Source organism: Triturus cristatus, chromosome 5_1 (assembly GCF_964204655.1).
Source record: "Triturus cristatus chromosome 5_1, aTriCri1.1, whole genome shotgun sequence".
Taxonomy (NCBI): domain Eukaryota; kingdom Metazoa; phylum Chordata; class Amphibia; order Caudata; family Salamandridae; genus Triturus; species Triturus cristatus.
The window spans coordinates 633,786,322-633,802,300 of record NC_140587.1 but is presented as its reverse complement, the minus strand read 5'-3'; the positions used below and the strand labels follow the sequence as shown (position 1 = coordinate 633,802,300).

General features: G+C 44.1%; 1 protein-coding gene across 3 annotated transcripts in view; it reads left to right on the top strand.

Moving 5' to 3' along the window:
* UBXN2B (UBX domain protein 2B) overlaps positions 1-15,593 on the top strand; it is a 247,368-nt gene extending 231,775 nt beyond the window's left edge. For 2 of the 3 annotated variants that reach the window (XM_085605571.1, XM_085605573.1), the window contains one exon: positions 14,185-15,593. In XM_085605571.1, the coding sequence (XP_085461697.1) occupies positions 14,185-14,347 (163 nt within the window). In that variant the 3' untranslated portion in view covers positions 14,348-15,593. Of the gene's footprint in view, positions 1-10,159; positions 10,260-14,184 lie in introns of all 3 variants that reach the window. The other variant, XR_014961540.1, reaches the window with a different exon arrangement.
* The last annotated feature ends 386 nt before the right edge of the window (positions 15,594-15,979 follow it).

Below are 15,979 nucleotides of genomic sequence, written 5' to 3'. Positions count from 1 at the left end.
GAGGGTATGTGTGGATTTAAGGGCATTAAATTCTAACATCATTGATTGTCATCCTTTGCCAAACATAAATGAACTTGTATCATTTTTGGATGGTGCAAAGATATTCTCTACCCTTGATCTCAGATCAACATACCATCAAATAGAACTGACTAAAGATTCTAGGAAATACACAGCGTTTATCACTCCACAAGGTTTGTTTCAATACACTCGCATGCCATTCGGACTTGCGTCTGCAGTCTCTGTATTTCAGAGAATTATGTTTCATATTTTCAGAGATATTGACTCTTACGTAAAATGTTTCCAAGACGATATCTTAGTCTTTTCAAAAAATACACATGAGCATGAAAAACATTTACAAGAGGTTTGTAGGAGGCTAGAACAAAATGGTTTAGGTCATACACTTTCAGGTGATGGTGTGTTTAAAAAAAAATCTAATGTAGAAGCCATTTCCAAAGCCCCGTCCCCAGAGAACAGGGATCAATTACTTTCTTTTGCTGGAATGTGTGAATATTACAGCAAATTTGTCATAAATGTTGCCACTAAGATGGAGCCATTGAGGAAACTTCATAGGCAAGGAGTTAAGTACGTTTGGAGTGATTTAGAACAACGCTCTTTTGAAGAAATTAAACATGACATTATCAATGCTCCCACACTCAAACCATTTCGCATTAACAAGGAATGTGTCATCACTGTTGACGCAAGTTTATATGGTTTGGGTGCTGTTCTGTCGCAAAAAGAGAAAAATGAGGAGTGGAATGTAGCTTTTGCTTCAAGGACACTTAATGAATGTGAACGCAGATATGCAGTCATAGAAAGGGAATTACTAGCTTGTGTGTGGGCGATTGAGCATTTCAGATTATATGTGTGGGGTTCTAAATTCACATTGAGAACAGATCACAAACCTTTAGTAAACATACTATCTGTTGGTGGAGGTTGGAATTCCATGGCCAGAATTGCCAGACTAATGTCAAAATTGCAGGAATATAATTGTATTCCTGTATATGTACCTGGTAAGAAGAATGTCACTGCTGATTGTTTGTCACGTTTACCGTGCAAACAAAGTATAATAAATTCTGTTGTGGACGCTGATTTTGTAGTGACTATTGAAGATGTACTTCAAGGGAAATTTCAGGACATATCTGAAGCTCATTGGCATGAATTTGAGCAGAATGACGGTAATTGGTTAATGTTAAAAGAATACATAAAAAATGGCTGGCCTAGAAAAGATAGAATAAGTCCAGAACTGTTGCCTTTTTTCAAAGTACTAGAGGAATTAGAGCTAGATGGTGATTTAATTTTTAAGTCAGGGAAATGTATTCCCCCAGAGGGAATGTATGAGGTGATATTATGCATCGCCCACAAAACTCATCCTGGTATATCATCAATGAAGCGTTTAATTAGATTGTATTTCTGGTGGCCAGGTATTTACAAATTCATTGATAGAATGGTCAGGGAATGCCCTGAGTGTGTCTCAAGTGAAAAAATGCTTAAGGTTCACACTCCACCACTTAAAACTGTTAAATGGCCTTCAGAACCTTGGAAAAAAATTGCATTCGACATTTCAGGTCCTTTCCACATACTCCCAGAATCTTCACGTTACGCTTTAGTGATAATTGACTATCACTCTAAGTGGCCTGAAGTAAAATTTGTCCCGAAAGCTACTACTAATGCAGTGATTGTGTTTTTCAAAGACATTTTTGCCAGAGAAGGTTGTCCATCGTGTTTAGTCACTGATAATGGTATTCAACTAACTTCGGGAGAAATGTCTGATTTTTAAAAAAAATGCGGTATTATTCACAGGTTTACTTCATTATATGAACCACATGAGAATGGACAGGTGGAACGATTTAATCGTGTTCTGAAAGGTTTAGTTACTGAAGCGGTAAAATATGGAGTAAATGGGGTAAGTGCATTAAGAGAACGTTTGTGGACTTATAGGATTACACCACACACCACAACCGAGGTTAGTCCCTTTTAACTCTTTAAAGGAAGAGATCCGGCTTCACAAGTGTTACCTTGGTGGTTAAGAGAAAAGTCTCATCATTTTGATTCTGATAGAGAAGATATGAAGGAGATTGCCAAACGTGTAGAGTTTAAACAGTTTAAACCAAAATGTGGTATGATAATAAATGGAAGACAAAGCCTCATGATTTTCAAGAAGGAGATTTGGTAAGAATACTAAAACATGGTTTAATTTGTAAAGGCGATAACAAGTTTAGTGATCCTGTCCAAGTTAAAAGAATTTTTGAAAATAGTGTTATGACTCAAGATGGCAAAATTTGGAATGTGAGAAGGTTGGCTAAATGTTCTAAATTTGATGCCACAGAAACATTGTCATCTGACATGTATGCTAATCACAACAATGGTGATTCCATTGCTCATAGAGTTAAAGACTGTAAACGTATGATTAAGACACCTAAAAGGTATGCAAGTTTCATGTAATTCTTTTCCTGATTTTCTTTTATGCTATTCTGTTTTGTTTTATGTTTCTGTTGTTAAATAAGGGAGATATGTTGCATGCATTAAGTTTTATAGTGGTATTTCCCTTTAAGCAGTGTTCTTGGTCGCATGCTACTGCATGTGACATGTTATGTTTTCAATGAAGTTCTAAGTGGTAGAGCTTCACTGAAAGAATACAGTTAAAGTGTGTTTTTCAGCTTGATATTGGAGCAGCTTGTATGTATTGAATATGCTGCCAATAAAGGATTCATAAAACTTATATTTCCTTTGGATTTCATCATTTTAATACGCTCACATTGGTAACAGCCATCTTGGGTTGGGTTTGTTCTACAGCCTGCAGCGACCACCCTATCGGTGCTCCATTAACGTACGGAGATTCATACACCAAAAGTGCACATCGGCGTGTCAGTCAGCATCTATGCCCTGCAGTGATGCTTACACTTTCTGTGAAGGTAGCACTTTACAAAATAAATGTACATTGTACTGTGATACGTGTGGTGTCTTGAACCCTAGGCCCACATGATGGGTTAAACGAAGCACACAGACACGGTAGTGCGATACTGGAACCGGCCCAGGGCACGTGCGCCCGGACCCTTTTATTAGCAGGGTCACCTGACTGGTGACGCCTATGATGGGTGGGTGTTTGTGTGAGTGAACAAACAGGCAGAACACTAGAACTTGTCCCTCACAAACTTTAATGAAAAAGAACCAAACAAAAGTCCAGACTATGAAGAAGACAAAACAACAATACACAGCACCACTGAGTCTTTTCAGGTGATCTGCTGGGCGGTGTTGGAGTTCTGGACCACATGGTCCAGAAGCTTTAATCCACCTCAGCGATATAGTTCAGACCGGCCTGGCCTCGCAGTGTTGGAGTCTATTAACAAAGTTCGAATATCAGTGCATCTGGAGCGACGGTGGAGTCCACTCTGGAGATCTTGCAGGCGCTCAGGTTCCGGTGGACGACAAACCTACAGCTATTGAGGATGATCTTGGTGTATGAGGCCTTTCCTTGGAGGAGACGTACTTGATGATCTTTCCAGCTCCTGACAGCTGAGCAACGTCAGACATGCCTTTCTTGCCTAGACTCCTCTCTCACTGGAGTTTCCTGGAGGGCCTTCCTGCCAGGCTGCCCTGAGACCGTGTGGACTGTGCGGGCTTTGTGTAGGCTGCGCCAAGGTGTTGCTGAGATACTGCCAAAAGGACCACAGCCAAGTCGCTCATGTAGCCGCAGAGGGTGGTGTCTCAGTCTGGGTGTTCTGGCCGTCAGGCCTCCGGTTCTGTGCATTCCTAAATCTGTCTTTGGGTGACCAGTCTTCATCTGTGACCTCTGTGCTTCCTGGTGCCTGTCATGGAGCTGCTGCCGACACATCTCTCTGATCCGGATTCCCCTCTCACAGGAATTCCGTTGAGGCCCTTGCCCCTGGATTGCCACGTCACCGCGTGGGCTGTGCGGGCTTTCATAGGCCGCGCTGAGGGGTCGCTGCAGAACTCCCAACAGGACCACGACCAAACCTTGTGTAAGCCCAAGGGTGGATGGTCCAATGGTCGGGCATGCTCTTCTTCGGCAGGCTTCAGGTTTACGGGGGCACACGGAGAGTTCCTGGGTGGCTAGCGTCCCACAGCACCAGAAATGCCTCGTTGAACTCCGGCTGTCTCGAGTGGTTGGATCCACTCTGTTGGTACGATGCTCCTTTGATGGTCTTGGAAATGAAGGTCTTGGAAATGATGCTCCTGGGTGATGCAAAACCAAAGGAAATGATGGACGGAGTGTTGAACATTGCAAGCACTCACCCCCAGTCAACTGATCTGGGTTTAAACCATCACTGTTCTTTAGCCCACTCTGCCACCCCAGTTCAGACATGGCCATATGCAAATCAGTCTGACCCTGTGCCTCATGGGAACAGTCCAGCCCGAACTGCCAAGCCATGTCTTCCCTGGACCGGAAACAAGCTTCCTAGGACCGGTTTCTGGCATTTCAGCCGTCTTCAGCCAGGCTTGCTTGAATCCAGTGGCAAAGTGAGCAAGGGACTCACGTCTGAGCATACCCTGCCAACTTATGGCGAACAAAGCAAAACCAAAGGAAATGATGGACGGAGTGTTGAACATTGCAAGCACTCACCCACAGTCAACTGATCTGGGTTTAATCCATCACCGTTCTTTAGCCCACTCTGCCACCCCAGTTCAGACATGGCCATATGCAAATCAGTCTGACCCTGTGCCTCATGGGAACAGTCCAGCCCGAATTGCCAAGCCATGTCTTCCCTGGACCGGAAACAAGCTTCCTAGGACCGGTTTCTGGCATTTCAGCCGTCTTCAGCCAGGCTTGCTTGAATCCAGTGGCAAAGTGAGCAAGGGACTCACGTCTGAGCATACCCTGCCAACTTATGGCGAACAATTTGCATATGGCCATGTCTGAACTGGGGTGGCAGAGTGGGCTAAAGAACGGTGATGGTTTAAACCCAGATCAGTTGACTGGGGGTGAGTGCTTGCAATGTTCAACACTCCGTCCATCATTTCCTTTGGTTTTTGCTTTGTTCGCCATAAGTTGGCAGGGTATGCTCAGACGTGAGTCCCTTGCTCACTTTGCCACTGGATTCAAGCAAGCCTGGCTGAAGATGTCTGAAATGCCAGAAACCAGTCCTAGGAAGCTTGTTTCCGGTCCAGGGAAGACATGGCTTGGCAGTTCGGGCTGGACTGTTCCCATGAGGCACAGGGTCAGACTGATTTGTATATGGCCATGTCTGAACTGGGGTGGCAGAGTGGGCTAAAGAACGGTGATGGTTTAAACCCAGATCAGTTGACTGGGGGTGAGTGCTTGCAATGTTCAACACTCCGTCCATCATTTCCTTTGGTTTTTGCTTTGTTCGCCATAAGTTGGCAGGGTATGCTCAGACGTGAGTTCCTTGCTCACTTTGCCACTGGATTCAAGCAAGCCTGGCTGAAGATGTCTGAAATGCCAGAAACCAGTCCTAGGAAGCTTGTTTCCGGTCCAGGGAAGACATGGCTTGGCAGTTCGGGCTGGACTGTTCCCATGAGGCACAGGGTCAGACTGATTTGTATATGGCCATGTCTGAACTGGGGTGGCAGAGTGGGCTAAAGAACGGTGATGGTTTAAACCCAGATCAGTTGACTGGGGGTGAGTGCTTGCAATATTCAACACTCCGTCCATCATTTCCTTTGGTTTTTGCACCTGGGTGATGGACATGATCATATTTGTTTCAGTTGGGCAAACAGGCGGTGATCTCTTGCTCGAGGTGATCTTGTGGATTGAGGAGGACTAGAGGGACTTCGTGGCCACTTGCAGTTGTCTTCCAGCCAGTGCACTTGCTAAGCATGGTGCTATCGATGCCAAGCAGCCGGTGACAGGTGAGAGGATGGTTGAACTACGAAGCGTGGGGCCTGGAAGCAGATGGCACTTGCTAGCGGCTGACAGTTGGGCCTCCCGCGAAGCTGTCTCCAGTACCGTCTCTGCACCCTGGTGGCTGGCTTGTGCTGATGAACCCCTTCTCCAGTGCTGGCACAAATCCTCTTTCCTGTCGCTCTTCTCCGTTCCTCCTTGTGCGCCTGTGGTGGTTGTTTGCCCTGTGGCGTCGTGCCACTGTTCTTTCTTCCTTCGCGGAGTGATGTACTGACACTTTCTTTTTTCCTCCTTCCGACCAGGTCCTCACTTGGATGTGGCGTCCTGCCACATGTCTCATGTTTGCGCCACATGGACATCTCTCTGGTCGCGTCCAGTTCTTGGTCGGTCTTCACTCTGCTGCTGACCTATCACAGGTCTGTCACGTTGGTAGGACGTGCTTCTCCTTAAGGACCTCTTGCAGGCCCCTTTCCCTCCTCAGGGGTGTTCGCGATGCTCCTCTGCTCTTCACTCAAGGGCGTCGTACTTGCGCCTCGAGGCTGCGCCGTCGTAGCGCTTGATCCTGCCTCCATTCAGGCATGCTTGGTCACTTTGAATGACGTGCTCCGTGCTTGCGGTGCGAATGTGGTTTCCGGCCACGTATTGAGTGTCCTCTGAGCACTTGTTGCAGTGGCAGCTTGCCACGTTGAGTGTGCGACTCTCCACTTGCCTATTTTGGGCCTCTGGCAACTCCGTCTTGAGGCAGTGTGAGAGTGTACATTGCTGTCTTCGGCCCCCTGCGGGGCTTCGCTGGCATGGTGGAGATGTAGAGGATCTCCCTTATAACTTCTGCAGTTCACTTCTCTGTGGAGAGGTCTCTCTACTGGGCGCCTGTCCATGTTGTCAGGTTTCTGGGTGCATTCGTCGTGCACCTCGGACGTCGCTCTCATGGTCCTTATTCCAGCTACCCTCTTCTGGCACTTGGTGTGCCTGTTCTGTAGCTTGCTGTGATGTCCGTTCACCACTGAGGGTGGGTGGCGCAATATCCTTACTTGCGGTGGCATCTGACAGCCACTGGGGGTTGCATGCTCTGTGCACGTTCTTCACATACTTCAATGTGGGGCTTGCTGTCTTGTCTACTTGATGCTTGTCTGGGCTAAGGTTGCCTTTCTAATTGTGCTGCGGGCTTCTCCGGGCTCTTTGCTGCCACTTGATGTCGCAGCCCGGCCTGGATATTGATGGGCTGGTTCTGTAGTCCTGTCATGCTCTTCAGACTCCCAGCACACATGTGGAGACCTACTTAATGTTTATTATGCTGGTGTTGCACCATCGCTCACCAGCAGGGACTGCAGCAAGCTTCTTTTGAAAGTCCTAGCCCACTTGGGGTTGTTTCAGCAGGCCACTATCGCTGGGTGTGGTTTTGCACAGTTGACTGCTATGTGGCGCAGCAGGCACTTCACTGGGTTTCAACAGTCCTTCCAGAGGCTGCGGGTTGCAAGACTAACCGTGTTCACCGTTCACTCTGGTGCGGGCTCGCAGAGGTGATGCAGGCAGTGACTGTGCACCTGCTAACAATGTTTGGGGGCGAAACTGTTAGACATGATTGGCTTTATGCGGCATGCTGGCTATTTACAAATGCAGAACGGCATGTCCCTTTCGAAAGCCTTAAGCCGCGTGGGGGCTACTTCATGTTGGTCAATCATTATCGGGCTGCCGAGCAACATGTTTCCTTTTGTTGGCTGAGTCGGGCTGCTTCATCTTTAAACATGTCCCTTTCCTTTCTTTTTTTTCTTTCAGTGCAGTAACTGTAATGGTCACTAGGTGGCACTGCAGGCAGTTTCTTGGAGGTCCATCACATTGCTTGTGCTGTGGACCGCTTGGCTTTCTTCTGGCATTGGAGGCCTTTGGTGGCAACAACCGCTTACCCTCAGTCTGTAGGGACTTGTGGCTCACGCAGGCATGATGCAGGGAGGTGCTGGAGAGGCAGGGGGACACTGCTACGGTAAGGTTGGCCGCAATTGTCCTGGCACCTTATTTTATATATTTTTTCCTTTTCCTGTCCTGTGTTGCTGCAGTTGGCTGGTGCGGTGAATCAGCAGCTAGGTGGCACCGCTTACTTCTCCAACGTGGCTGTGTGCTCCTGCAGGCCGCGGGAGTGAGGATCACCCGGTGCCGCAGGGCTGAAAATGGAGGTGCAGAGCCATGCAAAATGCAGGTACAACTTCGGACTTGCACTTCCGAGCAGACAGCAGGGTACCACAGCGGGATGCCTTTCGCTGATTACGGACATCCTTCATGTCCACCGTAAGAGGCATTCAGTGCCAGGGATGATGGTCTCAGGGTATGAAACCACCAGGTGGCGTTGCAACTCTTTACCAGCAGCGGCAGGCTTTCTCGCAACTGTGGGTCTAAGAGGATGTTAGAGCCGATGCTGGGCTTCCCCACCCCCCCACCCGACGGTGGTGCTTTACTCATGGCACCTTTCCACTGGAGCAGCTGGTGGTGGGCAACGGAGCTTCCTAGCGCCCGAGCAGGTAGGAGGTCATGGACCTTTGCACTGTGCTGCTGCGCCTTTATCTCGTCCTAAGGCCTCCCCACGTTGGCGGCATTGCTCAGGCCCTCGGCCGAGCAAGATTGTGCTTTCCCTTCCTTAGGGCACTTTTGAGGCATATGGTGTGATCCCTCACACAGGCGTTGTCCCACTTGTCAGCAGACTTGGTTTTTCACTTCCTGGGGTGACTAACAACCGCAGGAGGTATCGAATGTCGTTGTAGGCAGCCTGCTCACTCCGTCGGGAATTTGGTCTGCTTGAAGACGGTCTCAGTTCTCTCGCCTCATGCAGGCGATGCTGGTGCGGGGTGGAGCCTCCTTTGGTGCCGATTACATCACATGCGGTCACCTGAGCCTGGTGCTGGCATCAGCAATCCGCCACCTTCCACGGATCTCTTGCATCTGGGCGGGTCAGTGCGGCGGGCTGCAGCCGGGTCAGCATGCAGTCGGATTCAGGGCAAACTGGAGGGCGCGTGTCCAGGCGTGCCACAGCTCTGGTGCTGTGGTCGCTTAGCAGCAGGTGCGGGAGGTGCCCACTGTTCAAACTACACTTCCCCCACAAGGGACCGGGAAGTGGCTGCTTCCTCACACGTGGGATAAGACCCACTCGTCGCCATTGTGGTGTCTTGGGCCCTAGGCCCGCATGCTGGGTTAAACAAACCACACAGACACAGTAGTGTGATACTGGAACTGGCCCAGGGTACATGCGCCCGGCCCCTTTTATTAGCAGGGTCACCTGACTGGTGACGCCTGTGATGGGTGGGTGTTGGTGAGAGTGTACAAACAGGCAGAACACTAGAACGTGTCCCGCAGGACACTACAATACGCACACCAAAAGGGACATGTGCATGTTATTTTTGCTTATCAGTGAGACGCACATAATTTGAAGTGTAATAAATTAAAAGTTAAGGGTTTTTTTTATAATGATTATACCTACACTGAAGGAGGCATTTGCATGCAAATCAGAAATTCTGCTCAGCAGTGACACACCTTTGTGATTCACTATTTTGCATACTACGAGCTGGACGCACACAAACTCTGATCATCAGCTTCGAGGACATGTCTGCAGATATAATTTTCTGGGCACTTGTAATTCAGAATTTTGTGTGTTATGAGCTGTGACACGCACACAATACATAAACTGCGCTCAACAGCAGGCACTCGGGCAGCAAAATAAATACTTTGTGGCCAGATACAGCAAGATCAAGAATTCGACAAGGTACATTTCACATGCAGTCAAAAAGGGGCTGAATGTACTTGAATTGTTCTATCACCTTCATTATGGTGACTCGTGACCCATACTTTTATTTTCTGCTACTTTTTCATTTTAAACCTTGTGCACCTTTTAATTAATTCATTCCATTCAGACATTTCGGCTATTTTGAATTTATCATCACCTCAACCATTCATGATTACTGAAGGCTAAACAAATGTAAAATGCGATCAATGGAAAAAATATTTTGTTAACTAAATTTCAAAAGAAAAGAAAGAAAATATTATTACAATTTCTGGGCCCTGGGGGGCGGGTTCGAATGTATATGATCACATAGAGAAAAGACCCTTTTTGTGTAATAAAGGAGATGTATTCACTCATACATTAGCAGATCTTTGGTGGATAGTTCTCATCCACTGTATGCAAAGCGATTGATCGTTCTCATTTCTATCATGTAAAAACAAGGTAAATCTGAAAAGGTTGAAGATTATGTTGCCGCCTTGAGGAAGTTAGCCCTCTCTTGTAGATTTGTGGGGCTGGAGGATGAATTGGTCATGGACCAAGTGATAATGCATTGTAATTATCTTCATTTACAGGATAGACTGAGTCCATGGTGAATCTATCCTACAAGAACTCACATCGATTATTAGTTAGGCTGAACTCACTTCCAGGGGTGCAAAGCAGTAGTGTCTGCAGGTAAGAAAGAAGGTGAGGTTGATATAGTCAAAGTAGTTAACAAGAAGGGTAACACGAAAGATTAACAAGAGCATAGTAACAGGAAAGGGGTGAAAAACATGAGAAAACAGAACCCCAATAAAAGAATGGAAGAACTCGGGGCAAATGTTATCGCTGTAGTAGCCTTAATTATCTGGCACATAAGAGTTATCAAGCGATTGGGCAAAAGTGTTCTAAGTGTGGAGTTAAAGAACATTTTGCTAAGGTTTGTCCCAAATCTAAATTATGTGGTTGATGAGTGGGATCAGGATGAAAATATGTCTAGTTCTGATAAGGAGTGCCCACAAGTGCTATGTGTACAAGACAGTGTGATGGAAATTAGCAGACACACCAGTAAAAAAACCATCTGTGATATGGTGGCTAGTGGCGATCATGTAGAATTAGTGGCTGACTCAGGATCACAGTAAACTATTATTATTAAAGAGATTTGATCAAATCTCTTTATTCCTAAACTGAGGTCCACTTTGCAAAAAAACAAGCAAAAAACAGACATAAAACCCCAGAGCGTCACAGGTGCACCTATCAATCTCCTGGTATTCTGCAAATTGACATTTAAATTTAGACGCAGAGAGGCTGGCTGTAACATGTATGTGGCCGAAAGTGGACCATCAGTCCTGGGATGGTTGGATCAGGGAGAATTGGGCATTTTACTTGATCCCAATAGCTCAGATCCTATGGTGAATGAGAAGAATGACATGCAAGAGCGGGATATGTTTGCCAGCAATTTTCCATCTGTATTTTCTGGCAGTGTTGGAGAATTGAAAATATTTGTCCACGAAATAGTACTAAAAAACATGTCCCTGACTACACAAAGTAAGAAATATTCCCTTAGTATTGACAAAGAAGTGATTTTGGACTTGAACAAGTTGGTGGAGTACGCATTATGAGCAAGTGGAATCTTCTGATTGGGTGGCTCCTTTTGTTGTAGCACGCAAGGCAAATGGTGGCATTCAACTTTATGTGAACTTATGGGATTAAACAAAAACATCTTTGTGGGTACATTTCCCTTACCCCACGTCAGTGAACTGCTGTCAGTAACGAAAGGGATGAACTGGTTTTCCAACTTAGACCTGACTTTGGCGTACAACCAGGTACTTTTACATTAAGATAGTAAGAATCTTACTGCTTTTATCACATCTGTAGGGTGTTTCCAGTTCAAGAGCGTACAGTTTGGCCAGGCATATGGCGCAGAAATGTTTCAGTGCCTCATGCACCACTTTTTAAAGAAAGGAAAAGAGTGAATTTCTTCCAGGATGACATTTTAATAATGGAAAAAAACAGGGTGGGGCATGAGGAAGAATTAAAATTGGTATTCAAGATTCTGAAGGATTATGACTTGACTGCTGAGGAGACTAAATACAAGTTTGCAAGAAACAAAGTGACTTTGGGACATGAAATTAGTTTCAAATGGATCTTTCCTAAATCAGAATTGTTTGAAGCAATAAAACAGGCTCCTACTCCACAGAATAGAGATGAAGTGCAAACCTTTTTGGATTTTGCAGAATTCTACAGTTTTTAAGGGGAAAATGTACGATATCAGTCAGTTGTTTAAAAAGGGCAGTAAATTTGAATGGACGATTTATATAATTAAAACCACCCGGTATCAGAAGCACAGCTCTGATGTAATGCTATGTCTGGATGGTAGAAGCTGTCTCCTGAACGGGCAACATAGGCACTAGGATATTGTGTACTGTTCTTGTCCTTGAACAAAATGTACAGATCACATGTTGAGGAAAGGCCAACTAAAACAAGCACCTCATACAATAGTTCCTGGAAAAATATCATGCAAGCAAAGCTGAAATAAAGTATGTAAAAGGTCATTACTAAAAGTGATGTGGCTAAAACGTGTAAAATATCAAATGTGCAATGAAGCTAAAATACAGAGGAGCTAGCTCAGGTCCAAGAGGTCCTCATGGCAAAGGCATTTGAATGTATTAAGGAGGACATTTGCACAGTACTGACTCTACAAGGGTTCGATCTTGGGTGTAGGAGTTTCATCACCATAGAAGCTAGTGGCAAGGGTCTTCGGGTTATTTCTGTCTCAATTAAACAACAATGGGGCAGAACACGTTGTTGCCTTTGCGTCCCGGGCTCTAACCCCAAAGGAGGAGAAGAACCCTGTTATAGGATTTCATGACAAAAACTGGAGTACAGCAAAAAAATTGGCTCTTTACTATACTGAAGGGAATGGCAATGCTGATCTGTTTAATAGCGTTATAAAAAGGATCACTGAATTGTCAATCAGCAACAGCATGAATTGGGAAAAAGAATTAATGAAAAAAGTAGGAGCTTACAGCCTGGACCTGTGTTAATCAACAGAGCATAACCCTTTTGAATTGATGAGACGGAGAACCCCCATACTAAAGACAACATGGTGTGGCTAGCACAGACAAAGAAAATTAATTGGTCACGTACTGGAGTAAGAGACCGGATGAAAATGACCCAAGTAAAGTATAAAAATAGATATGATTTGTTGCAAGGAGTAAAAAAAGTTAATTGTAAAGTAAGGGATTTTGTAAAGGTGAAGAAAGGAAGACTGCTTAGAAAAGTAGATTCTCAGAGCCTTTGTGGGTCGAAAAGGTTCTTTACAACTCCGCGTTGCTGAGTGATGGAACGATTTGGCATGAAAAGAGGTTATCATCATTATTGCTGCACCTAAAGTAAGGAAATATGCTTGGGTAGATGAGGTGTCCCTTGGTACAAGAAGTTCTCACCAGTTTTACAATGTACCACAAAGAAACCTGATGGAGGAAAAGTTTGAGAGGAATAGAAATGTAACCAGAGAAGGAGAGAGTTTCGAAGCAGAACACAGTGTTACCAGGTCAGGAAGATCTCTTGTGTAACCAAGACGCTGTGAGTTCTTTTTAGCACCTTGCACGTAGTGTTCATTTCATAGCAGCTAGCATGTAGGGAACATTGTGGCAACCAGCATCAGGGCATTCTGGTAATCCTTGTATGTGCCTTGTCTATTCATTACAATGTTATTCTTTACAGTATACTGCTCAGTTCAGTATAACCACATGTTAAACATGTCATTATTTTATTTCATGTACAGATGGTATCAATACTTTACCATGTTATATTTAATCTTTTGTTTTGCATATTTACTATTGCTTGTTGTTTTTGTGATGTTGGTTATAGCTTATTTGAAATGTTTTTAGGGGGAAGATTTGTTGTGTTTACCCGGAGAATGCTGGCACATAATGTGAGGGTGAGCTCTAGAATGCAATGAGCTCAGTGAGTGGACATCCGAGGAGAGGGTTCGAGGTTTAGGATGATCTGATGCCAAGGGGTTTGAGCTCCATCAATAAAGCTACAAAAGTACATTGGAGTGGTGTACTTATTGGACACAACAAAATCCTTATTAATGGTATGATGCTTCTAATGTTTGTTTACTTTGCGGCAAGTCATAATAGCCAAGATTGTTTTAAAAGGGAAGTGGTTTTTGACTTGCTTGGCTTTGTTTGACCAGAAATTGTTGGCTTATTCACAGTGGGTATTGGTAATACAGAAGAATATTGCAACTGTAGGGTTAGAGGTAAGATTCTATCTATTAAATGCTGATCTCACAGTGAGGGCAGGCTGGTGCCGAGAAGATTTGAGGTCCAGCTCAGGAATTGTCACATCAGCGTTGTGAAGTACTTAGAACTTCATTACAAGGGACCTTTGAATTCTGATGAGGCTGGTGACTGGATTGTCAAACTATGTGGCCACACAAAAATGTGTGGCAATTCCAATTCCCCGTTGATGTGATAGTCTGACTGGTATAATTCATAATGAGATGGCATGGCCATGTAAATGGGTCGGATAACCCAATCTGTTATTAAATTGTACATTTCTGTGTAATGTAAGATCAGATGGCTAACTTTATTACATTTTTTACTAGGATCATGGACATTCGGCACTTCATCACAGAATCCCGGCCTGCCTTTGCTGCTGTGGACTTTTTACTGGCGACTACATTCCCAAACAAAGAGCTGACAGATGAAAACCTAACACTGCAAGAAGCTGATATACTGAACACTGTGATTCTTCAACGCCTGAAGTAATCCTGCTTTCTTTTAAGGCGGGAGTTTTTTGCACAGACACAAAAGTTTTAGATTGTTACACATTAATGCTTCCAAGCCTTGTCGCGACTTACGAAAGTACTCATAAGGGTAAATTTATTGTCGATTAACTATTTTTTTAAATACATTTATCTGCTCGTGTTCTATTGATACGGAACGGTTTATCTTAGATGTGTGGCGTTAATTTCTCTACACATTTCCTTCGCTATTTAAAATTGAATATTGCTTCTTGTGTATTATTATAAATGGGTGCATAAGGTACATACGTCTAAAACACTCAAAGCTAGAAAGTAACTGTTGGTGTTCCTTACTTCTACTTTAAATATGTGTGCAGGTGCATCTAGTTCTATAATACGAAAACGGTTAAATTTTTTATCAAAAAGATCAGTGAGTCAAAATGTTTGAACAACCGAATTCATTATTATGGTGTTTGTGTGATTTTGTAATTATTTATGACAGTAACATTTGTCATGTAGTAGTACTTTATTTTAAGTTTCTATGTGTACTGTTCGCTTTTGACAGATATTTTTGTATTGTTGTCAACACTGGAGTAACACGAAATTGCCAAAATGTAAGGTGTATTGTTACCTAATAAGGGAAGAAAACACACAGACAACTGACATTGTTCCCGTGGAGTTTTCACAAAGCATCAAAAGCTGGTGTGCGTTGGATGGACTTGAGAATTAAAGCACATCGTTTTCAGCACTGCCTTCTTCACTAAAGACCAATTGTTCGACTTGTTTAGTTGATTTGTTAGGACTTCAAAAGAAAGAATTGTACATCAAATGCTGTGAATAGCTGTAGATTGTATTTAACCCCATGAACGCAGTCTGCGCATTGCCTTCGTGCCATAGATGAACACTCACACTGGTTTCTCTGAAACATGCTTGAAGCCAGCATTTATTTCTAAGTTGAAATCTCGGGGTTTACACTTGAGAAGATTCACTGAGCCCTTACTCATTGCGGTTGCAGTGAACAATAACATTCGCACAACTTTTTGTATCAATTCCCCACAATAAAAATGTCACTTAGCATTTGATGATGGGAGTTTAGTATTTATTTTAGGCATTCGAGTTAAAGGAACATACTTGTCTCGTTTATACTTTCTTTAGAATGTTCTTCAAGGTCACTGCTTGTATTTTAAAGTTCTTTGTGCTGAATTCCACTGAATTGTTGAGCCACTAGAACATTCAAATAAATTGTTGATTCTTGAAATCTGACACCTTCATTTTTGGCATACTGGTGCTTCAATTAATATTTTGATTGTGTATTCCATTTGCTTGCCCGTGTGTGACTCTATCCCTGTACTACTAAACGCCCTTTTTATTTAAAATAATGTATTAGTGTGCCTAATGATGCACAAGGTGTGAATTGCTTAAAATTGGTTAGATTTTTTTTTTTAATGAAATTTTATATATACTGTAGTGAGGACGCTGTGACACTTTAAAGAGTTCAGTCCTGTTTTATTGTAGAATAACTACGCAGCAAAAGGACATCAAGGCAGATCCACATCAGTCTCCAACCGCTCCACCAACCCTTTTCAAATAACAAGAGAACATAGCGACCAAGCAACTAGGCAACCCCTGGACATTCTACTAGATGTCACCAAGGATG